General features: G+C 40.9%; 1 protein-coding gene across 5 annotated transcripts in view; it reads right to left on the reverse strand.

The window, feature by feature from the left end:
• The window catches only part of GSDME (gasdermin E), a 502,502-nt gene that overhangs the window by 435,882 nt on the left and 41,777 nt on the right, over nucleotides 1-24,843 (reverse strand). For all 5 annotated transcript variants that reach the window (XM_073630124.1, XM_073630120.1, XM_073630121.1 and 2 more), the window contains one exon: nucleotides 21,805-22,038. In XM_073630124.1, coding sequence (XP_073486225.1) covers nucleotides 21,805-22,021 — 217 coding nt within the window. In that variant the 5' untranslated portion in view covers nucleotides 22,022-22,038. The remainder of the gene's footprint in view (nucleotides 1-21,804; nucleotides 22,039-24,843) is intronic.

Genomic DNA, 24,843 nt, shown 5'->3' on the forward strand with positions numbered 1-24,843 from the left:
GGGTAGAGGTGTGTAGAGAGAGAGAAGGGGGGTAGAGGTGTAGAGAGAGAGAGGGGGTAGAGGTGTAGAGAGAGAGGGGGTAGAGGTGTAGAGAGAGAGAGGAGTAGAGGTGTAGAGAGAGAGAGAGAGGGGGTAGAGGTGTAGAGAGAGAGAGAGAGGGGGGGTAGAGGTGTAGAGAGAGAGGGTAGAGAGAGAGAGGGGGTAGAGGTGTAGAGAGAGAGAGAGAGAGGGTAGAGGTGTAGAGAGAGAGAGAGGGTAGAGGTGTAGAGAGAGAGAGAGAGGGTAGAGGGAGGGGAAGAGAGAGAAAAGAGAGAAAGGGGGGTAGGGGGGAGAGAGAGAGGGTAAAGAGAGGGGAGGGGTGGGGAGTGGTAGAGAAAGAGGGCGAGGGGGGGCAGAGAGAGAGAGAGGGGGGCAGAGAGAGAGAGGGGGGCAGAGAGAGAGAGGGGGGCAGAGAGAGAGAGGGGGCAGAGAGAGAGAGGGGGGCAGAGAGAGAGAGGGGGGCAGAGAGAGAGAGAGAGAGGGGGGCAGAGAGAGAGAGAGAGAGGGGGGCAGAGAAAGAGGGGGGCAGAGAGAGAGAGTGAGAGGGCAGAGAGAGAGAGAGAGAGAGAGAGAGGGGCAGAGAGAGAGAGAGAGGGGCAGAGAGCGAGAGAGGGAGAGAGAGAGAGAGGGAGAGGGAGAGAGAGAGAGAGCGAGAGCGAGAGGGAGAGGGAGAGAGAGCGAGAGGGAGAGAGAGAGCGAGAGCGAGAGGGAGAGGGAGAGCGAGAGGGAGAGGGAGAGGGAGAGCGCGAGAGAGAGCGAGAGAGAGCGAGAGAGAGCGAGAGAGAGAGAGCGAGAGAGAGCGAGAGAGAGCGAGAGAGAGCGGGAGAGAGCGGGAGAGAGAGGGAGAGAGGGAGAGGGAGAAAGAGAACGGGAGAAAGGGAGAGAGAGAGAGAGAGAGAGAGAGAGAGAGAGAGGGGGGCAGAGAGAGAGAGGGGGGGGCAGAGAGAGAGAGGGGGGAGAGGGAGAGAGCGTGAGGTGGCAGTAAAGTTTGGGGTCCTGTCACCTACCCAGACCAACCTAAATGGGACCCCAGCCCAACAGAAATATTCCATCTGGAATTCTGCAAGCACCTCCTCCAAGTCCATCGGAGCACCTCCAACAGTGCTTGCCGGTCTGAGTTGGGCAGATTTCCCTTACTTCTCACAGTACAGAAGAGGGTGCTATCATACTGGAATCACCTACAAAACAGCAGTCCCAACTCATACCTCCATAAAGCCTTACTGAACAGTAAAGACCAGTCCAAGCCGTGCGGCCTGCAACAACTCATCAACACCTTGTCTATCTCAACAATGCGGCCTGACAAAATCTCAAATAAAAAACATAATCAATGACTCCAAAGAAAAACATGTTGGAGAATGGAGAAATGAGCTAACAAACTCCAAAAAACGAACTGTTTACCAGTCATTGCAGAGAGATTACAAACTGGTCCCGTACCTGGAGGTGCTACAAGACCCCAAAGACAGACAGACCCTGAGCCTGTGCAGACTGAGCGCCCACAGCCTGGAAATCGAATTAGGACAGCACAGGCAGACCTACAAGCCCAGGGAGAGTAGACTGTGCCAGCAATGTGACCAGGAGGTCCTGGAGGATGAGGACCACTTCCTGCTACATTGCCCAAAGTACTCATCAGTGAGGTAGACTCACTTCCAGAGACTCTCCACTCTCATCCCGGACTTCAATTCTATAGAAGAGAAGAGGAAACTCCAATTTCTACCGGGAGAAGAGGAGCCAACGGTAAAAATTGCTGCCCAATATGTGACAGCGTGTCACTGAGAGGGACATGAAAGACTGAGGACTTAAAAATCCTTTAAACTGACTTATGCCCATTCCCCTCTATATTACACATTCCCCCTTATTTTTTCATATAGAAACTCAACCGCTTTGGCAATGCTAACATGTATGTGGTCCTGCCAATAAAGCTTATTTGAATTGAAGAGAGAGAGAGAGAGAGAGAGAGAGAGAGAGAGAGAGAGAGAGACACAGACACAGAGACAGACAGAGAGACAGAGACAGAGAGAGACAGAGAGACAGAGACAGAGAGACAGAGACAGAGAGACAGAGACAGAGAGACAGAGACAGAGAGACAGAGACAGAGAGACAGAGACAGAGACAGAGACAGAGAGACAGAGACAGAGAGACAGAGACAGAGAGACAGAGACAGAGAGACAGAGAGACAGAGAGAGAGACAGAGACACACACACACGGAGAGACAGAGAGACAGACAGACAGACGTGGAGGTGTAGAGAGGGAGAATGTGATGTATTCACTGTTGTAACTCCTCTTTGGTAGAATAGATACTGCATTTTTTTTAAATAATAGGAGAGAACTTCCTGAAAAAAAAATTAAATTAGACTTTTCTCTTCAATGGTAAGGAATTTCACAAATGTAATAAGGCTATTCTCTGTAAATCCTAGAGCTGGATGTGCGCGACAATCCCAGTAGATTAGCACTGTTTTTTGTTTTTTTAAATACACAGACCGGCCCACATGGCCTCAACAACTATGCCACGTTCAAAGTCACTTAAAGTGGTTGTTAACCCCCCTCGGGGGGGTGGGCCTGGGTGACCGCATGATGGGATGGGTAATGGCTCTTTATGCAGACCCAAGAGCAAGGGTCAAAGTAAATAGTACAGGTTGGCGCATGTGCGGCAGCCTGAGGTGAAGGTAATGTTACCTTAGAGCTCCGCTCCTCTGGAGTTTTCATCGGAGGACTACAGGTCCCAGTGAACCAGCAAGTATCCCAAAACTGCAGAAAATCCTACCTAATACTGTCAGCTTCACACGATACCACTTGGTGTATAAACGATTCAATTCTGACCCACCCTTCTCATCGTGTTGAGATTGAAAAAGCACTTTCTGATTACCTAAAATCCAATGATACAGACGATGTCTCTGCTATTACATTATGGGAGGCGCACAAGGTAGTCATTAGGGGTAGACTGATACAACAAGCAACTAACCTTAAAAGAGAACGCAAACTGTTGTTTGCAAAACTTGAATCTACCTTTAATGACTGTCATCAAACTTTTCAAACCCCCCCGAATGCTACCAACAGTACCAAACTAGAAAAAGCCCGCCTGGATCTAGATCTTTTTCTTACTGATACCGCAGATAAACTTATAAGTAAACGCCAGCATGTTCAATATCGCAGGGCAAATAAACCTGATACACCTATGGCCAGAATTTTAAAAAATTCACAACATATACATACGCCTATCAGATTGAAAGTATCCCGGGAATCTTACACTAGTAACCCAGTGAAAATACTTGAAATTTTTCGCTCTAAGTTATCTAAACTATATTCTTCTGCCTCAAATTTTGATAAAACTAAAGCAGACACACTGTTCTCCAATATCACGCTTCCTAACCTTGACCAACAACAGAAAGATCTTCTTGAATGTCCAATTACAGATACTGAAGTCCTTAACGCAATAAAATCTTTAAAATTACATAAAAGACCAGGCCCAGATGGATTTTCGGCAACATATTATAGACAATTTGCATCAATCTTAACACCTGTCTTAACTAAAGCCTTCAATTCGATCCTTAAAGGTAACTCATTTAGAACAGAGACTCTCACCTCTATAATAGCAATGATCCCCAAACCACATTCTGACTCCACCTCCTGGACTAATTATCGTCCTATATCCCTCCTAAATCTCGATATAAAATTAATTGCTAAAATTTTGGCCACTAGACTGAATAATATTATTGGCCTACTAATCTATAAAGACCAAACAGGCTTTATGCCTAAACGCCAAGCTGGAGATAATATCAGGAGAGCACTCTTACTTATTAATGCGCCTAAAACTAGACGAATCCCAGATTGCCTTGTATCCTTAGACATAAGGAAAGCATTTGATTCGGTTACGTGGCCTTATATGGAATATGTCCTTGGTAAATGGGGATTTGGAAACAATTTTTTAATCTGGGTCTCATCCTTATACAATAATCCTAGAGCATATATCAAATATGCAGGCTATAAGTCAACAATGATTGATATCAAAAGAGGCACTAGACAAGGATGCCCTCTTTCCCCTCTACTTTTTGCCCTAATAGAACCCCTGGCACACCTTATTAGAACCAATCCTGACAGTAAAGGTATCGAACTAGGTGGTTATCACCATAAACTATGTCTCTTTGCGGAGGACACTCATATTTTTGTCTCATCCCCATATAGCCACCCCTAATCTACTAAAAACACTAGATAATTTTGCCCAAATATCAGGACTACATGTTAATCCAACAAAATCAAATGCATTAAATATTTCCTTATCTCAATTAGAATTTCAGCAGGCACAAACTTCCTTACCCTTTACTTGGGTTCCAAAGCTGCTTCCATACCTAGGAATAAAACTCACAATCTCTCTTAAAGACCTTTTTGCGGCAAATTACTTACCCCTCCTTAAACAAACTTCCGGCTTCCTGAAACAATGGGCTCTTCTATCATTGTCATGGTTGGGAAGGATTAATGCGGTAAAGATGTCAATCCTGCCAAAATTCTTATATTTATTTAGGGTACTCCCTATTTCTTTACCATCTTACTTTCTTAGACTTACTCAACGTAGAGTTATGTCCTTCATTTGGGGTACCACCAAACCTTGTATACCTAAATCTACGCTTTACCTTAATAAATTGGGTGGTGGTTTGGGATTGCCCAACTTTTCCTCCTATTTCTACGCTGCACAGCTAGCACTTATACCCAAGTATCATACTTCTGTAGAAGCTCCCCTATGGGTAGCTATTGAATCAGTGGAAAGTGACCCTATCTCAGTGGCAAATATGTTTTGGCTCTGTCCTGCTGATAGAATACATCTTTCTAATCCTATCACGAAACAGACCCTAGCAGTATGGGATAAATGTAAATTTGCACATAATCTTCAATCAACGCATAATCCCTTGCTTTCATTTCTTAATAATCCAGCCTTTTATCCTGCCTGGAAATTCCCAAAATCATTCTCTGCATGGACCTCTACGAACCTGACTCGTTTATACAATCTTTCCTCGACTAAAGCTATTTATACATTTCCTGTACTATGTGAAACCTTTGGGTTACCTAAAACTGAAATATTTCGATATTTACAAATTAAAAATTTTTATGAACCACTTCTTAGTACAGGCTCAACTCTTAATCAAATGACTCAATTTGAGCGGATTTGTATAAAAGTGATCCACACATTAGAGGACTTATCTCAATATTATATTTCCAACTTAATATGATATCTAGTGAGTTTCTACCCTCATACACAACTAAATGGGCACAAGATATGAATCTAGTGTTTAATAAACAAGATTGGTCGAATATATGGTCAGCCACCAAAACTTCCCCTCCAAATTGTTTTGCTGTAGAAACTAATTACAATGTTCTAGCACGCTGGCACCTTGTACCAGCTAGAATAGCTAAATTTGTCCACACATATTCACCTAATTGCTTTAGAGGATGTGACACAGCAGGAACACATTTTCACATATGGTGGCAATGCCCCGTAGTTGAAGAATTCTGGAAGAATATATTTCTTGTGGCTTCTAAAGCCCTGGAAATCACGATTCCTCCAGATCCTGCAACGGCACTCCTAAACCTTAAACCCACAATACTCACCCATACTCAATTCCAATTGTTTATCCAACTTAGCACTGCAGCTAAACAAACGATTGCCAAGGCGTAGAAGTCCCAAAATCTAATTCTTGCTGAAGCTAAACACAGAATGAACAGAGCACTTTTATACGCCAAGATGACAGCTATTGAAGAAAATAAAATAAATAAATTTCGCAAAATTTGGCAACCATGGGTTAAAAACTACCTCCCTACAGATTTTGACCAATCTCTGTTGTTACCACACTAAGATATATATCATATTATTACTGAAATATATATTATATTTGTATACCTAATGAGAGCTGGATCATCATCCCGGGAAACTTTTTTTTCTCTTCTTTCCTTCTTTCCATCTTTATCTCTCCTCCCTCTCCTTTTCTTTTATTATTTCCTAAAATATTCCTATGGATACTTAGTCTAATAACTTGATTTATTTCTCTAATCTTACATCTAGAATCCCAACTAGTGTATAGTAAATATGGTTGTAAGATATCTATAAAATTACTTTATTTTATTAACTCATTTATTTATCTTTTTTATCATACTGCAAAGATCTTCTGATGATTGATATGTATCCATGTATTGTATCATTTTATTTCTTCTTCTGTGAAAACTCAATATATTTAACAAGAAAGTAAATAGTACAGTATCGGGCTATCTTAAAGGGGTTGTAAAGGTTTTTTTTTTTTTTTTTTTTTTAAATAACAAACATGTTATACTTACCTTCACTGTGCAGCTCGTTCTGCACAGAGTGGCCCCGAACCTGGTCTTCTGGGGTCCCTCGGCGGCTGTTTCAGCTCCTCCCCGCAAGCATTTACCACCTCGCATGGTGGTGAGTGCTTGCGGGCGCGCTCCCGTGATACAGCCGGCGGCTATAGCCGCTCGCTGTATCACTCGGCCCCGCCCCCCGGCGCGCCGCGTCATCGGATGTGATTGACAGCAGCGCGAGCCAATGGCTGCGCTGCTTTCAATCCATCCACTGCAGCCAATCAGCGACCAGGCTGAGCTGCAATGAAGATGACGAGGACGAGCAGCGAAGATTCGAGGCTTCAGGTAAGTAAAACGGGGGGGCTGGGGGCGGCGGTACTGTCAAAAGTTTTTTCACCTTAATGCATAGAATGCATTAAGGTGAAAAAATTTTTACCTTTACAACCCCTTTAATATACAAAATGGAACAAGGCAGGGGTGCCCACTCTCACCATTAATATTTGCTATAATATTAGAGCCATTTCTTTGTAAGATCAGAAGCAATGGGGAGATATCAGGGACATGTATTGGGGCTGTGGAACAAAGTATCAGCCTACACTGACGATTTATTATTCTATCTTTCGACACCACAGACATCCTTAATAGCTCTTATGCAGGAAGTGGATAGATATGGGCACCTATCTAACTTTAACATTAATTTTGAAAAATCAATACTCCGACCCAGCCATGTCCCTCAAGAGATGGCGAGGATGCTGAGGAGGGTGTACCCCTTTGTGTGGAAGAAGGACTCCCTGTTCTATTTGGGAGTACATATCACTTCAGATCAAATAATGTTATATGACCTTAATTATGCCTCCCTAATGGCAGGGATAAGGGTGGACTTAAAAGAAATGGACAGGACAATATCTAACATGGTTTGGAAGAGTGAGTGCCTTTAAAATGTGTATATTACCTAGAATTATCTACATACTACACCCGATTAAATTACCAGGAACCTTTTTCCTTGTCAAAAGAAGTTTATTGAGTATACAATGTTATAAAGATACATAAAGTAAGTTTACAAGGATCTATAAAGTAAGCTCATTGTTTTACAGTAGGGTTTATATAGGTAAATATCATGAAATTTCAAATATTAAACATTGGGTTCACATAAACCTAAATTAAAGATATATATCATTTCCTTAGTTACTTTTGTAGGTATTTAAATGATTTATACCTACTATACATATTGTTTACAAGTAGAGTGTATATAGGTCAAATAAATTCTGATAATGAGCTTTAATCGTAAGGTGGAGAAAAGGAAAGAGAAAGAAGAAAAAGGGTTGAAAGGTAGAGGTATGGTCCACAAGGTTGTCCCGCTCGTCAGTTTATTATTCTTTTTAGTTCTCTTTGAAGCCTTAGAATGGGTGTCTCTGTAAGTCATTTAGTCTGTTACCATGGCAACAGGACAGAGTCATTGAAGTTTGACAGGAACTGTTGTTTTATCCAAGGATGCCAAAGTTTTTCAAATTTTGGAATTTGATTTTGATCGATGGCTACCATCTTAGCATGGGACATTGTATTATTCATTCTGTGAATTGTTTCTGCTAGTACCAATGTAGGAGATTTCCATGCCTTGGCCACTGTTTGTTTTGCAGCCGTTATTAGTTGGATCATAAGTTTGAATTGAGAGAGTGTTAACCAATCCGGTTTTAGATTAAGTAAAGTTAAATATGGATCTGGTTGTATTATTTTTTTAAATATTTTAGATGCAATCACAAAGACTTCCTTCCAGAAGGTTTGGATTACTGGGCACGTCCACCATATGTGTAAATATGTGCCTATTTCTGGGCATCCTCGAAAACAAAGAGCTGAGGTATTAGGTGAATATTTTGCCACTCTAGCGGGTACAAGGTACCAGCGAGTTAGGACTTTATAATTTGTCTCCAGTGCTAAGATGTTGGGTGAAGATGACTTAGATGTGAGCCATATGTTAGACCAGTCCGTGTCTTCTAAAGTTCGTCCCAGGTCCTCCTCCCACCTCTGAACGTAAGAGGGTCTATTAAGATTTGCTACTCCATATAATTGATTATAAAGTGATGAAATTGTACCTTTAGCAAATGGATCTTTTGTACAGATTGATTCAAAAATGGATAATTGGGATAATGGTGTATCCCCCTTTAGGAATGGTGTATAGAAATTTTTGATTTGGAGATATCTAAATATCTCAGAGTTTGGTAGATCATATTTTTCTCTAAGCGATGGGAATGAAAGGAATGATTTAGATGCTATGAAGTCATTTAGTGTCTGAATGCCTGATGTTGTCCAAGCTTTAAAAGAATTTGGGTAGATCAATGCCGGATAAAAGGCCAGATTTCTGATAAAAGAAAGGAGAGGATTGTGTGGAGATTGTAACTGATATTTGGTTTTTAGTTTATCCCAGAGAGATAAGAAGTGTTTAGTTATGGGATTATGAATTTTAAAGCGGTCTTTAGGATCAAGCCATAATAAATTTGATATTAATAGAGGGTCATTTTCTGAAGCCTCTATAAATACCCATAATGGGATTTCCTGTTTTGCATGGTATTTGGACAGACTGGCCAAATGTGCTGCTCTGTAGTAGTTAGTAAAATTAGGGTATCCCAGGCCTCCTTTATTTTTGGGAAGATGTAGTGTGTGTATATAGGTATACGTGGTTTAAAAGAGCCCCATATAAACGAAGTTACTCTTTTTTGTACTATTCTCAAAAAATAGGAAGGAATTGGAATAGGGAGGACTCTGAATAGATAAAGCGATTTGGGTAGAATAGTCATTTTGATTGCATTAATCTTCCTTATCCAGGATAAAGGAAGTTGTGACCATTGTTTTATTAGATTTGTGATCTGTCTTAATACAGGAGGATAATTGGTTGAGAATAAGTCAGAATGAGATGCTGTTAAATGAATTCCAAGATATGGGATTGATTTTTCTGCCCATGTGAATGGGAGTGCAGCCCTAGCCGGGATCAATTCCATGTTTGTGAGTGAAATATTAAGCACTAGGCATTTCTTAGGATTAATCATAAGGCCGGATAGGGCTGCAAATCCATCAAGAGCTGGTATTAAGTTAGGACCAGAGACCTGTGGTGATGATAGAAAAAGTAATATATCGTCTGCAAATATACATAATTTGTGTGTAATACCTCCTACTTCAATGCCAGTTATAGTTTGGTTTGTTCTGATGTATTGGGCCATGGGTTCGAGTATAAGGGCAAATAATAAGGGAGATAATGGGCAACCCTGTCGGGTACCTCTTTCGATATTAAAGGCTTCAGATTTGTATCCAGCATATTTTATATAGGCTTTGGGTTTATTATATAATGCTTTGATCCATGTTAAAAAGTGGGGTCCAAAACCCCATTTTTGTAATGAATATTGCATATATTGCCAGGATACTGTGTCAAATGCCCTCTTAATATCGAGAGATAGAAAACATAAAGGGATTTTCGGTTTTTTAGCAATATGTGCCAATAACACTGCCCTGCGTATATTATCGCCTGCCTGTCTATTTGGCATGAAGCCTACTTGATCTCTATGTATTAATTTTCCTATAATGCTATTGAGGCGTTTTGCTATTATTTTTGCTAATAATTTAATATCGAGGTTTAACAGAGAGATAGGCCGATAATTCACACAGGAAGTATCATCAGAAAGGGGTTTTGGGATCATACAAACAATTGCCATTAGTGTTTCTTGCCGAAAAGAATGTCCATCTAGAAGTTTGTTAAAAGTTTCAGTGAGAATGGGAGAGAGTATTTCTGAGAATGTTTTATAGTATAAAGCCGAGTAGCCGTCTGGGCCTGGTCTTTTGTTAAGTTTTAGGTCTTTTATGGCGTTAGCAACTTCATCTATAGTTATAGGCTCATCCAAACTGCTTTTTTGATTCTGAGATAACTCAGGTAAGGTTATTTTTGAGAAGAAGGATTCAGCCTCTGTAGGATTAAATTCATTGTTTGTCTTGTATAAAGTTGCGAGATGTGAGTGAAATTTATGGACTATTTTAACTGGATTACAAGTGTAAACATTTTTTGATAATTTCAAACGTATTGGTTTGAAAGATTTGTTAGTTGAATTTAATGCCCGAGCCAAATATGTACCTGGTTTGTTTGTATTCATGTAGAAATTGTGTTTGGAGCGTTTGAGGGATTTATCAACTGACTCAGTGAGAAATAGATCGTATTCCAATCTAGATTTTTCCAGATGAGATTTTGTACTCTGAGATGGATTATCTTGAAATGATATGTAGGCTGCATTAAAATTGAGCTCTAGTTTTTTTGCTAGATTTTTGCGTTCCCGTTTAAATAGTGCCATTTGTCTTTGTATTGTACCACGCAAGACAGGCTTATGAGCTTCCCACAGTGTTATTGGGGAGATGTCTGTTGTATTATTAATTGATATGTATTCCTTTAAAGCTTGTTCAATGGCCATCTGATGTAGTGGGTGTTTGAGCATTATGTCCGGTAAGTACCACGTTGGGTCATGCGCTTTTGGTATGGCTGAGGCTATAGTAGTGTATACTGCATTATGGTCAGACCACGGAATCGGAATTATATCTGATGCAATAATTTCTGGTATCATTCCTATTGTTAGAAAAATATGATCTATTCTGGTGAAGGTTTGATGAGGGTGCGAGAAATAAGTGAATTTCTTTTTCATTGGGTTAATTTCTCTCCACGAATCTACCAGATTGTATTTGGAAAGAAGTTGAGAAAAAGGTAATCTAGAGGTTATTTTGGATGGTGTAAAAGGTGATTTATCTAGAAATGGGAGGAGGACCTGGTTCGAATCCCCACACATTATCACTGTTCCTATTTTGTGTGTATTAATCACTTGTAATATATGTGAGAGGAATGGTGTAGGTTGTTAGGAGCGTAGTAGGAAATCACCGTGATTGCTGTATCCATTAAATAACCCATGAGTATCAGGTATCTACCTTCTGGGTCTTTAATTTCTGATGATAAGATGAATGGTGTGGATCGGTGAAATGCAATTAGAGTTCCCCTTTGCTTGGTACAGGCAGAAGCCGTGTAAATTTGTTGATAAAAAGGAGAAATATATTTTGGAGTAGAATCTTTGGTGAAGTGTGTTTCTTGGAGGCATACTATGTGAGCCTTCTTGTTATGGAAAGTACGGAAGGCTTTGGTCCTTTTTTGAGGGACATTTATTCCCTGAACATTCAGGGAAAGTATATTCAGTGGTGCCATGGCAACAGATCAAATAGTTTTGACTTACTTTTTGTTATGCAGAGCTGACTGCGCAGATCAACCTGTGTGGACTGAAGAGATGAATAGATAGAAAAGAAACCAGTGAATTCTGGAGTAAAGAGTAAACAAAAAACATATGAGATTAGATGATACATTGTATAAATTATTTTTTGCAAGTAATCACAATTTACCCGTGAAAGAATAAATATCTCTCTCAGGGGAATAAGTGCCTTCGTCACACTCCCACATAATATGGTTGGGAGAATGAGGAGGGCTAATGGGGGTACACGGATCTTCCGCTTACAGGAGAGAAGTGCTATGTCAAAAGACATCAAAATGATGTTTCATTAATTGGAGTGCAGAATATAGTTTTTGTTGAAATTATTTATTCCAGGGTGGTTGTATATGCTTAGTCTTGCCTTAGGCTAAATAATTCAGTTAGAAAGGTACTGTTAATAACTTTGGTATTGATGAAGATAGTTTGAATTATTTTGGGATTTTAACCCTTTTAGAGTAAACAATTACATATTTTATTCATATGTAACTGTTTAGATATGTTAACTCATAAAATTGAGGTTGTATTGCTTCAGATTAGAATAAACAAAAACGTAATTCTAGGAACTAGTTAGATAATAATATATTTGTTTTAAGAAAAGAAAGAAAAAGCTTCCATTACTTCTGGATTATTGAACATATTTGTCCTAAAAAGTAATAAATCTATTGTTATTACCTGATAATATATAACTGAACAAGAATTTCCTTATTTCACTTATATATTCTAAGGCTATATGAATCAGAAGTAATAAGAAATATAACTGGAATGTAACATGATCCCACACAGTGTGTGACTATCAGAATGCAGTTACATTCAGTTATAAATACAGGTTTTTTATAGAGAACCATCTCTTAGTATAATAAATGAAGAGATATCAGGAATTAGGATGTCAGTCCATTGAATCTTCTTGGTCCATGGATGATGTGGCATAACGGCCTCTTTTGTGAGAATGATGATTCCCATTTTGTTCTGAAATTTTCTGAGTGCTGCCTGAAGGTGAAGATGATGCCATTCTTCTGCGTGTGGGAGAGTTGCTGCTTGTGGGTTCTGTCAGATTTAATTTTAAAAGGGTTTGTTGTAGTTCATCTGCTGATCTGCTTCTGTAAATTGTACCTTGGTAGTTAAATCTGACTGAAAAGGGGAAGCCCCTTTAATGTTGTGGCGTTGCAGTTCCATTAGTTGGGGTTTCATGGATCGTCTTTTAGTAATAGTAAGTTGGGATAGGTCAGCAAAAATTTGATAATTGTGTCCTTGAAAATTAAGTTCCTTTTTTTCTCTTGCAGCAATTAGTATTTGTTCTTTCGTTCTGTAATAATGAAATTTTGTGATTATATCACGTGGGGGTCCATCTTTCTTTTTGGCTGTGAGGGCTCTGTGTACTCTGTCCAGTTCTAAACGTTCAATAGGGATATCTGGCTTTAGTTCTTGTAATAGAGCAGTAATAGTAGATTGCAGGTCTGTCACAGTTTCAGGTATTCCCCTTATGCGCAAGTTTGAACGTCTGGCTCTATTTTCGTAATCTTCGAGCTTAGTTTGAAGTAATAAATTCTCTTCTTTTAATTGTTCCAATTCTGTTATATTTACTTGGGTTGTAATTTCAAATTTCATCCATTTTTATTTCTAGGGCTGCGGTGCGGTTTCCCAGCTCTCTTATTTCTTTGGTTAGGCTTTTTGTTATTTGGTCTGAGGTTTGTTTTAAAGCCTTATGAAGCATCTTTTCAAATTGTAATAATATTACTGGGGATGCTGAGGAGGCTTGTGGAGAAGTTTGTGAGAGGATTTGTTCTGTATCTGACTCAAATGGAGAGTCTTGCTGTGACATTTTCTGTCTGTGAGAGCGCCCTGATGCTGTATCTTGTGAGGTGACTGGAGCTGCTTTAGTTGCAGTGAGTGCCTGTGAGCTCTTTGTGAGGTGATTTTTATTTCTGCCACGGTTTCCTCCCAGTACCATATTTCCTGCCCAAACTTTCACAGTTTGTTCCCTGGGGCAAAAAGGTTCAAATGGATACCTTTTGAGCCTGCAGGCTCCGCTTTGTCCTTCTCTTCTCTCCTCAGCGGTGCGGAGCTCTAACAATGCATGTCTGCTCCGCTAGGCTCCGCCCATCTCCCCCCACCAGGAACCTTTTTCAAACAAACAGATACGGAAGGCTTTTGTAGCATTTGTGTGGAATAACAAACGACCAAGGCTGGCCTATGACATCTTGCGTAGAAGTAAGGCAGAGGGAGGAATGGGGCTACCTGACTTATCAGTGTATTATAAGGCAATGTCGCTGGTTTAAATCTTGAACTGGTGCCACGACTCCTCTAGTAAAATGTGGGTCCCACTAGAAAAAACAATAGCGGGAGCATTAGCAGGAGCCCCTTGGATTCCGAGTATGTTAAGAGGACTCTCGAAATGGACATCTCCCCTGACTTGGAACTCTTTGTCAATATGGGATAATTTGAATAAAACAGGAGTGTACTACCCCCAGGTGTCCCCCTTAGCTCCACTGGAGGGATTCCTGAGGGTTTCCACAGGGGGAGGGAGGGGGATTTCTGGGGGCATAGGGGCGGGATAGAGATATCACGTGTGGTAAGTTTGCCCCACGGGGGGCCCTAGCAACTTAACCAGAGCTGGTTACAGCTCTAAGGAATATACCCACATCAGGATGGAGATATAATCAAATGACAAGTTTCTTCAATAAGATGGAACCCCCACTAAGATCATTAAACTCAATTACGGTGTTCGAGGGCAAGTGTGTGTGTCTGAGGGATGCTAGACTTTTGTTGTCTCAGATGTACAGACTGATACTCTGTGCCCAAAAGAGTACAGTCCCATACTTTATTAGGGAATGGGAAAGAGAATTAAATAAGGAACTGTCAGATGAACAAATGTAAAAAATGATTACATCAACTTATTCAGCATCCATAAGTTCGTACGTTTAGGAAATGGCCTATAAATTCATGACAAGGTCGTATAGGACACCAGTAAGATTAACTCAGATGTGTCCAGCGGCAGATGCCCGGTGTTGGAGAGGGTGTGAGCAAAGGGGTACATTTCTTCACCTGTGGTGGGAATGCCCCAAGATCAAAGCATTTTGGGTAGCAATTGCACCATGGATTGAAAAACTGACCCATAGACCTATGGAGTTTACACCTCTAAGCTTCCTATTCCATGGAACGCCTGGCTCCATTAAAGCCTACAGGAAGAGCATTACACCACACTTATTGAATGCAGCTAAATTATTAATCCCCAGATTTTGGAAACAGATTGCCTGCCCAACACTAGAGGACTGGAAAAGGAGGTTAATAGGATAATGGAAGCTAAAAGGTGGACTCAAGTAGTGAGGGACCAAAAAAGGGGAATTTTAGAAGATGTGGGCAGGCTGGATACAGTGTGCATCTGAGATGGGCTAGGAGTAGAGACAGGGAATGGAAAGGTGTGTGGGGGGGGGGGGGGGGTAGTGGATCTATAAGGTCCCTAGTATAGCTGCTTATGGTTTTAGCCATAGAGGAACAAAGAGTCGAATTATGAACCTTGACCAGGATTGATGTTTTTTTTTTTTTTTTTTTCACTTCCTTCTCCCCCCTTTGGCCTCCCCGCCAATTTTTTCCTGCCTAGATAGTGTGGAGTGAGATGCATGCCCCTAATGGGGGGAGAGAGAGAGAGCGCAACAAGTCATGTGGAAGTACGGTAGTAAGGCGGGGGGAATGGGAAGGTGGGTGGAGGGTTTGGCACTCAAAATGGGGGGAGGAGTGGGTCAAGAAGTTTGTTTATATGCAATAAGGTTGATAATGTTTTTGTCACATGGTATAATTATTTTTAACACTATGGCCATTAGAGGCCTCTTATATTATATGAGGTTTTGGTAAACACGTGGAAGTGGGAGAGGAGATCATTAATTTTTTTTTTTTGGAGTGTCACTTAGAGTTGGGGAATTAGGCCACAAAGGCCGTTATACACAATTATGGATAATTATTTAATCACATGGCACAATCCCTATTTTTTCTTTTTTTCGTCACTAAAATGAACAAGACACTATGGCCAACAGTGACCTCTTTGTGGGGTAGTGGGGTGGGGTGGAGCGGTCCTTTTTATTTTCTTTTGACACAGGAGGGTATAGTAGGAGAATACATGACTTGAAGTAGAAGGAATGGAGTGGGAAGGGATAGAGCAGACCTACCCCAGGGATGGCGGGGAGGAGGGGGAGGAGGGAATTAATAACTTTTTTTTGTTTTGTTTTCTCTTTTTTTGGAGGGAGGGATAGTATAACTGGTAAACTTTTGACAAGACATGTTTTTCTTGTAATTTTAATCCCTGTGTATCTTAATGTAAACTATGAAATATAAGAATGTGTATAATATTGAACTGAGATGATGAAGTCTGATAAAAACAAAAATTTTGATTATTAAAAAAAAAAAAAAAAAAGTGGTTGTTAACCCACTTTCATGTGTTAATATAATCCGTTTTGTTTCCTAATAGAGTGCCCCCTGTCTGTGTTTTTTTTTTTTTAAATCATCCTTAAAGGGCCCTTTACCGTCGGTACTCCGAGGTAGGCCAAGAAATGGTTAAAAACCACCGCAAAGCGCTTCCGCAGAAATCAATGTCCCATTGATTTCAATGGGCAGGAGCGGTGAAGGAGCGGTGTATACTCCGCTCCTTCACCGCTCTGAAGATGCTGCTAGCAGGACTTTTTTTCCCATCCTGCTAGCGCACCTCTCCAGTGTGAAAGCCCTCGGGGCTTTTACACTGGAGACAAAGCAGGGGCACTTTTGGGTCAGTTTGCAGGCGCTATTATTAGCGCAATAGCGCCTGCAAACCGCCCCAGTGTGAAAGGGCCCTTACTGTATTTCACGGCGGCTCCCAGCGCTCATGTAACTGGCTGTGTCCCCTCTCTGCCCATCTGACAGAGGTTTGTTTCCCCGCTGATGTCAGCAGGACGCAAGGAGACACGGCCGGTCACGTGACCGCCAGGAGCCACTATGAGATATGGTAAAGGAGGATTTTTTTATAAAAAACACAGAGAGGGGGGCACTCTTTTGGGAAACAAAAACGGATAGTATTAAAATATATTGTATATTTCTGCAGCAGAAGGGGGATGTGGCAGTACTGTTACTAGGTGACACGTTGAGGGGGGAATAGAGGAAACAGACACAGGAGAGCAGGCTGAGGATTACGGAGGCACGCAAACAGACCACGATGTCAGGGCTCAGCAGCCATGATTACCATGTTCTGTTTGCATAGGGGAGGGGAGAAACTGGCAGGATCAGCCAGGTTTTTTAGTTGTTACAGGGGTCCAAATTACACAGCACAAGCACTGTGCTGTATAAAATGCTTTAAAAAGGAGCAGGATCCATTTTTTTTTTTTGGGTTAACAAACACTTTAAATCCCCTTTCTTCCCCATTCTGATGCTCGGTTTGAACTTTAGCAAGTTGTCTTCACCACGTTTAGGTGCCCAAGTGCACCGAGTTGGCCAATTAGCAATTTGTGCTACCGAGCAATTGAACAGGTGTAATCTCCGATCGTGATAAGAAGCCTCTGTCAGAGGCTTCTTACCATGTGATCAGCTGTGACCATTCACAGTTGATCATCGCGTGAACCAGGAAGTGCCGGTAAATGGCATTCCTCGGTTCGCGCTGACAAAACCTGTCAAAACCTCATCAGTATTGCCCATCAGTGATACCGTTCAGTGCCCGTCACAGCCGCCTGTCAGTGCCCGTCACAGCCGCCTGTCAGTGCCCGTCACAGCCGCCTGTCAGTGCCACCTATAAGCACCCATCAGTGCCACCTATTGGTGCCCATAAATTCTACATATCATTATGTGGGACCCCGAGACGGCTAGGATACATGATGCTATATTTAATGTTCTTTTCTCGTAGGCGCTTACGGACCACGTTAAAGCTTTTCTGCTTACGTTGCAGCTCAGTTGAAAATTCCGGAAACAGTAGGACGAAGGAGCCGCCATACAGAAAGTGTGGAGTTTCTACAAGCCTCGGAGAGAAACCTGTCACCAACTCTGTAGTTAAGAAAACGAACAAGTATTTGCTCCAGGGATAGCGCGACCCGTGGGTACACGGGGGGGCACTATCAGCAAAGTATGTTGGGGAGACATCAGCAAAGCCTAGCAAGTTCTTAAAGAACCCCTCCGTAAATTCTGCTGGCCGATCGCCCTCCTCACCTTCTGGGAGACCTAGGACATGGACATTGTTGCGCCTGGCCCTGTTTTCTGCATCATCCGATTTAGCGACAAGCATTTGTATTGTGCGTTGTAAGTCAGCTATTGTATTGGTGTGGGTTGCCGTGAGCTCCTCAGTGGCGGATATTATGATTCGGTCAGCCGATCCCTGATTTTATCCAGGTCGTTTGTGAGATTACATTCTTCCGTAAGACGATCTATTCTCATGAGCATGGATGTTTTGCTGTTTTCAATGGCAACCAGTATCGCAGCGGTACCATCTTGAGTGGAGGGGGCATGAGGAACTGCGTTCAGGAATGTCCCAGGCTCCATAGCTAGCTCAGATAGTAGGGCCTGCAGCCTCCCTACAAGAGAGGAACTGGGACAGGAGTTGGGTGGTTTGACGTGGTTTTGCTTGCACCTATGTTTTTAGGGACCATTAGGTTGGAGGCAAGAGTAGTAACTCCACTGAGCTGGGGCTGTTCACCCCACACCACACCATCTATTACTGTCACCATGCAGGGAGTGGCTCTGGAATAGGAAGTACTGTGGAGGATAAGTCAGTCAGCCATTCATATCAAGGGTCCCAGGGTGTCACTCCGCACACACAGCAGCCAGGGTGGCCAGTCACTCCTAGAGTCAGCAGACACTTACCCAGGCCACGGGACAGAAGGCTGATGTAGAAGCCAGCGCAGTTATGGCCGCAGGGCCATGGGCACCATCCTCCCACACTGCTGACCCCCCTCCCCTTGATCCAGCCAGGTCCTAAAGGAAGCAGTAGGAGGAAGCTAGAAGTGCAGCCCGTACTCCACAGCACTGTTGGTATCGGGCAATCCAGCCTCCTAGACAAGATGAGATGGCGGTGAATCATGGGAACACTCAGGGCCGCGGCCTCTGCGCCAGCCGCTCCACGCATGGATCCCCAGCTGCAGCAGGACCGGAGGATAAAACGGCCCGCCCGGCAACAGATAGGAGGCGCGGGGCCCGCTGTGGCTTCAGATGGGCCCGGTGAAGTCCGGATTTTATCAGGTTTCAAAGCATTTTGACTATAAAATTATTTTAACCAAGACTATTGTATGGGTTCCTTTAAATTCAGCACGCTCCAGGATAGAGATAACGGTTTCAATGAAATGAGGAAGGAAGGAAGGAAGGAAGGAAGGAAGGAAGGAAGGAAGGAAGGAAGGAAGGAAGGAAGGAAGGAAGGAAGGAAGGAAGGAAGGAAGGAAGGAAGGAAGGAAGGAAGGAAGGAAGGAAGGAAAAAAAAAAAAAAGAAGGAGCCAAAAATAATAAAAGGTGGTGATAAAAAAAAAAAAAAAATGCAAAACAGAGCCTTTCAAACATGAATGCACATTTCAAGGGAAAAAACACCAATTCCACATCTGATATTTATATTGGTTTATTTAAATTATCCTTAGGATGGAGCGTTGCATCTTTTAGTTTGAGATGAAACACTGCAACACACACAAAAAAAAAAAAAAAAAAATCTGTGTAAATTAATGTAAAATTAGGATAAGATCAAGTTGGTTTGCAGGAACAGAAATTGGCATAACATTTTTACATGTTTGGGACCATTAAAACTCTACATGATGTGCTCGCTCTCTTATTTCAGATTGTAAGCTCTCATCAGCAGCGCCCTCCTAACCCTTATTTTGAACTGTATTGTTACTTTACTTTGTCTCCCTTTATATTGTAGAGCACCGCAGAATCATCATGGGATGCATTAACAGCCCTGTAATACTTGCAGCTTAACCCTTTTGCTGGCAGGCCCCGTGCTCCATTTTTACACTCAGGTGGCCAGGCCATTTTTGCAATTTTTCCATTGCTTTTTTATATTTTTCCCTTACAGCTTTCAGAGTTTGTTAAGGACCCCCCAAACTATATATTTTCTGAAAGCACATGACCAGTAGAATACAAATAACATGCTTCTGATTTTTAGGGCACAAAGATATTTGCGCAAATGTTTATTAAAACAATATTTTTGTTAAAAATACACTAAAATCATTATTAGCAGATAACAGTATATGTTACAAAATTCCTTCTAAATATAAAAGCTTAACCTGTATTCAGTTAATAACAAACTTTTAAATTACGCCTTTTTGCAAAATGGTGAAAACGGAACGTACACCAAAATTTAAATAACCACATTTCTCTAAAAATCTTCATTGTTCCCTTACCAAAAAAATAATTTTTTTTTTTGTACGGGAACAAAGATTTATTTTTTTTTTTGTAAGTAAAAATCGATTCCAAGATAGTTTTCTATTTAAGATACATTAATAATTTTGTTTATTCAGCATGAAATGGAGCTTAGTTATGTAGCATGGGGCTGTATATTCTGCAATATTTACATTTTTGGTGAACTCAATGAATCCAAGCCCTGCAAGCTGAGATAACAAGCACTGCACTGATATAGTCACACAATTTCACAGTAACCATGAGATAAACCAAAGTTCAGAAATATTTCTTTATCCCATTGTTTTGCAAATCTATGTACACTACCAACTGTATGATTGGTTCTGATATTGCTGCTTTACTAACCTGACAGCTTATTATTCTAAATAGGAAACCATCATTTTGTTTGCAAATAATAAAGATTTTAACTACTAGCCAGGATAAGTCCTTACATTTAAAGAGCATCTGTCAATACAGATCCATCATGGCAGATCCTGTTAGCAAGCATCCACACATTTGCTGCCGCCACGTCCCTCACCTTGTTGCATCACTGCCGCATCACCAGCCGTCCCATTAAATTGAATAGGACTGTTGGCGAGTCAACAGTGGGTCAGAGGAGGAGCCACTGCAGGACAGAGATGAGAGTTGCTCTTTAAAAATTATGATTTAAAATAGAGTCGATTTAAATCAAGCCTTTTTACTAGCGATTTAAACCACGATTTAAATCAAATCCACCCTGCCCTAAACCATATATTTTCTGAAAGCATAGGACTGGTAGAGTAAAAAGAAGGTGCTACTGATTTTTAAAGGCACGATATTGAACTGGCACTTAGTGGAGTATTTGGCACGTTTGATTAAGGCACACAGTATGTGGCACGGATTAATTTAGGCATTTTTTTGGACTGCATTTCTGTATAATTTTATGATTTGGACTAAGCGTTATTGTGAGAATAGTTGAGTACTTTTTAATTTATGAATTAGATTATAGTAATTCTATGTGTATGATGCACTTAGTTTGCACAAAAAGTACCGCTACCAATGGCTCCTGCCTCCATGCCCTGAGAGGAGAGGACATGGAGAAAAAAAAGAGAAGAGTTTTTTTTTTCACCTTAATGCAGAGAATGCATTAAAGTAAAAAACGTTAAAAGTGTTACTAAACCCACGACATGAAAATCTGTGTATGCAGAATAGCATGCTTGTTATACTCACTGTGGAACTTAATGGGTTAAACCTCTGCATTGTGTAAAAAGGCTCTTTGACACTATATGGACAAATCCTTCCCTCCTGCACTGTCTATCTTGGCAGGGCCATATAATACAGTGAGGGTAACCATCCTGCACATGCTCAGTTTAGTCTCTATTGCTGGAGAGAACATTTTCTGTTTCAGTTGAACTGTTCAAGTCACATGATATTGACATCACACATGTGGGCGTGTATACAGGCTGTAGTGGAAATCTCCTCCTACCTGAAAACTTAGCACTGGACAAACTGTGCAGTTTATCACGTGACCATGGTATACAGATCAGCAAAAAAGGTATATAGTGGCAGTATTTTAATGTAAAAAGATGTATAAGCTATGGGCACTGTGGGGGTGGCAGAGGAACTATTTTCATATTACTGGAAACACTAACTGTGGATCTGAATTCAAATGGTTTTAGAAATGTATGCATGCACACTTGTAACGTTACTGGAAGGTCTGCTTTATGAGGGTTCAAGCTCAAAGCCCTCAAGAAATCTGACATGTTAGCTGTGCATGTTTACTATCAGAACAACAGTACAAAGGTCCTAGTAGCACTTTAGATCAAACATCGGGTACACATAACATGCATTATCAGGAGACATCTCCTTGAATAACCCTTACCTGGTTTCACTGGCTTCTCATCAGTCAGTACATCACCAAGAAAACAGGCACATGATGAAAAAAGGTACTTTGGTTTTTGCCACCACCAGAATCGCTTCTTCTTTGCCACCACACTGAGAAGCTGTGCCTTATCGCAGTCATTTAAACTGGAGATAGGTATCAACTCACCCCCTGCATCAATTTCACTCAGGAAAGTTTTTGTGGCTTTGGAAAACATCTTAAATGATCAAACACCTACAACAATAAATATGTATCAATTCACACGAGTATTGTCTATTGAAAATACATTTTTATTTCTAGCATAGTCTTATTCCTGGTACACAGAGGCAGTTTGGGCTGAATGAAAAAAACCCTGAAAAACCGACAAGCTCGCTGCACTTTGTGCTGTTACAGCAGCAATCCCCCTCAGCCATTATGTTGACAGCCCCCCCCCCCCCCCCCCAAATCAACACTAGCAGCTATTGGCTGAAAGCACTCATTGGGTGCCGATTGGCTGCTGGTTTGCCAACGTTTGACAAAAGCCAGAAAGGCTGCTGTACACACTGGCCGAAATAGGCTGGTTTCTTTTGAACCAGCCGATATTTGGCCAGTGTATACAAGCCTTTTTTGTGCATTTTTATTTTTTTTTTCTTATTAGGAGATGCTGTCTGCCCCTGAGTTGATCATAGCAGGGGGTACAGCAAAGGAAAGTTCCCATTGTTTTTTTTTGGTTTCCCTTTACCATTTGGAGATTTAGGCCCGTTGGCATTGTTTCTGTGTTGTCCTCCTCCCAAAAATCATTGCTTTGGGTCATTCCATGTAGTAATGACCATCAATCCCTGTGATGTACAATAAGAGAAAAAAAAAAAAAAAAAAAAAAAAAGAGAGAGAGAAATAGGATTTTTGATTTATCTGTAAAGACTGTTGCTTGGAATGCATCACAGAGATCCCTCCCCACTGGCTTGTGTTTCTTGTTGCTTGCTACAAAACTGAGGCTTAGCTGAGCTGGCAGGGATTCCTGCCTTTTTTTCTGACCAGTGTTCAGCTGAAGGTGGCAGCATAACAGATTAGGTAATGAATATTAACTCTGTGTCCTGTGATGTGCTCACAAAGAGGAGAATTTTACAGATAAACCAAAACTCCTATTTCTTCACTGTATTTATGGAGGTAGCCATGGCAGTCTTACAAACCGGACTTCATACATGTCTGTCTTTGCTCATCTCCATCAACTGATGAAATGATTGGGCTAGTAGTTTACAAAAAAGAGAGATAACATTGTTGATGCTGACCTTTCAGGTCACACAAAATGACAAGAAACCTGCATTGTTGGGAAGGTCAACAGGCATGTGCTGTACATCATAAAATTGTTTCTAGCCTGAATAAAATAAACAAATGCAGATACCAAATTTAGTGGTGAACTTCAGGAAAAGTAAAATCTTTTACTGCAAGGAGACACTTTTATCCAAGTTATGGGGAAAAAAAATAAGGTGTAAAACAGCGGTGTATATATTAGGATTTTATTTTTGAAGCTTCCCCCCACACTATGACAACAAAAGGCCCCATCTTTGAAAATATATTAAATAAAAATATTACACCACTGAGTGAAAAAAAAAACAATTTGAAGTGTCAGCTTGTAAATGTTTTGAACATTTGTGGTTAAAGTATATGTGAACCCTCACCTTGTAAAACAACTCATTACAGTTTAAAATAGAAATGAAAAGGTAAAACATTTACATATAGATATAAAAAAAATTATAGGAAAGCAGAGGGAAGCAATACAAAGAACACAGAACCGTGTACTTTCTCATACAAGTACATGGAACAACAGGCACATATCAGGAACATGAAATGTTGGATTTACATAAATTTTAATAGTTTTATATTATGGTTACAAAAAAGAAAAAGAAAGTTGTTTCTAGTTTTTTTTTTGTTTCTTATATAAAGCAGTAAATGATGCTATGAATTTGTTTAGATTACTGCTTCTATACATGAGAACACCACATAAGTATGTCTTAGGCTGGGTTCACACTTGCTGTGGCCACAGCTCACAGCAGGGGTCCTGTGCGTCCCTATTCACCGATTCAGGTGTGAATCAGGTCCGAATTTCAGCCTGAATTCGCACCCGATTCAGAGCCAAAGATGCACCGGACCCTTTTCAAATGCAGACCGCGGCCACCCCAGAGATGTGTGAACCGGCTCCATTGAGAGCCGGTCACTCTCCTGTCATGCAAATTGGATACGGGGAAAACGGCATTCAATTTGCAGCCTTAGTCACATGGTGTAAACATGGCAAGTCCCAGAAACAAGGGAATGCATTCTGGCAGTCAATGGCTGAAAACTGGCACGTCAGTTTTTTTTGGCAGCAAACTGCATTTACAGTGGCTCAGGAGTTGCAGGACTCCATAAACTACCCTAAAAGTAATCTAAAAAAGTAAACCCAAAAAACAGACTCAAGGTTTTTGGCAAGAGGTAGAACTAGGAATTTGAAACCCAATTTTCAAAATGTACATGGCAGTAAAGTTAGGAAAAAAAAATTAAAATACAAAATTTTCAACAAATGCGTAAATGCAGCAACAGGTTTTCAAACACAGTGATGGCATGGTTTAAACTGCATCCAGCAGTATGTTCAGCTAACTTTCTCGTGCACAAAGATACCAAATAAGTATGCTTTACTCAATTAATGGGACCGTGGCAGGTTACAGAAGGGAGCACATTCTGGCCCTGTATTAGTGTGGCACAAAAGCGGTAGTACCTTGTTTCAAATGAGAAAAAATAAAATGGATCTTCCTGTAATTTTTCCCAACGCAAGGTTTACATAATTTGTGCACCCTCATGAGTTTACTCCAAAATATAATCAACAAAGTCTGCTGAATGACATCACATTATTTTATATTATACTTTTAAGTATGGTAACAGTGGAATGGTAAAGCTTAAAGTAAACGCTTTACTTTAGGTTCCCCTTTCAATGCTACATAGCAAAGCACGCAGGTAAAAGGAAAAAAAAAATAGTACATTTTAACAAAAAACTTTAAAGTGATTCTAATGGTAAAAGGTTTTTAA

This window comes from Aquarana catesbeiana, linkage group LG05 (assembly GCF_042186555.1).
Source record: "Aquarana catesbeiana isolate 2022-GZ linkage group LG05, ASM4218655v1, whole genome shotgun sequence".
Taxonomy (NCBI): domain Eukaryota; kingdom Metazoa; phylum Chordata; class Amphibia; order Anura; family Ranidae; genus Aquarana; species Aquarana catesbeiana.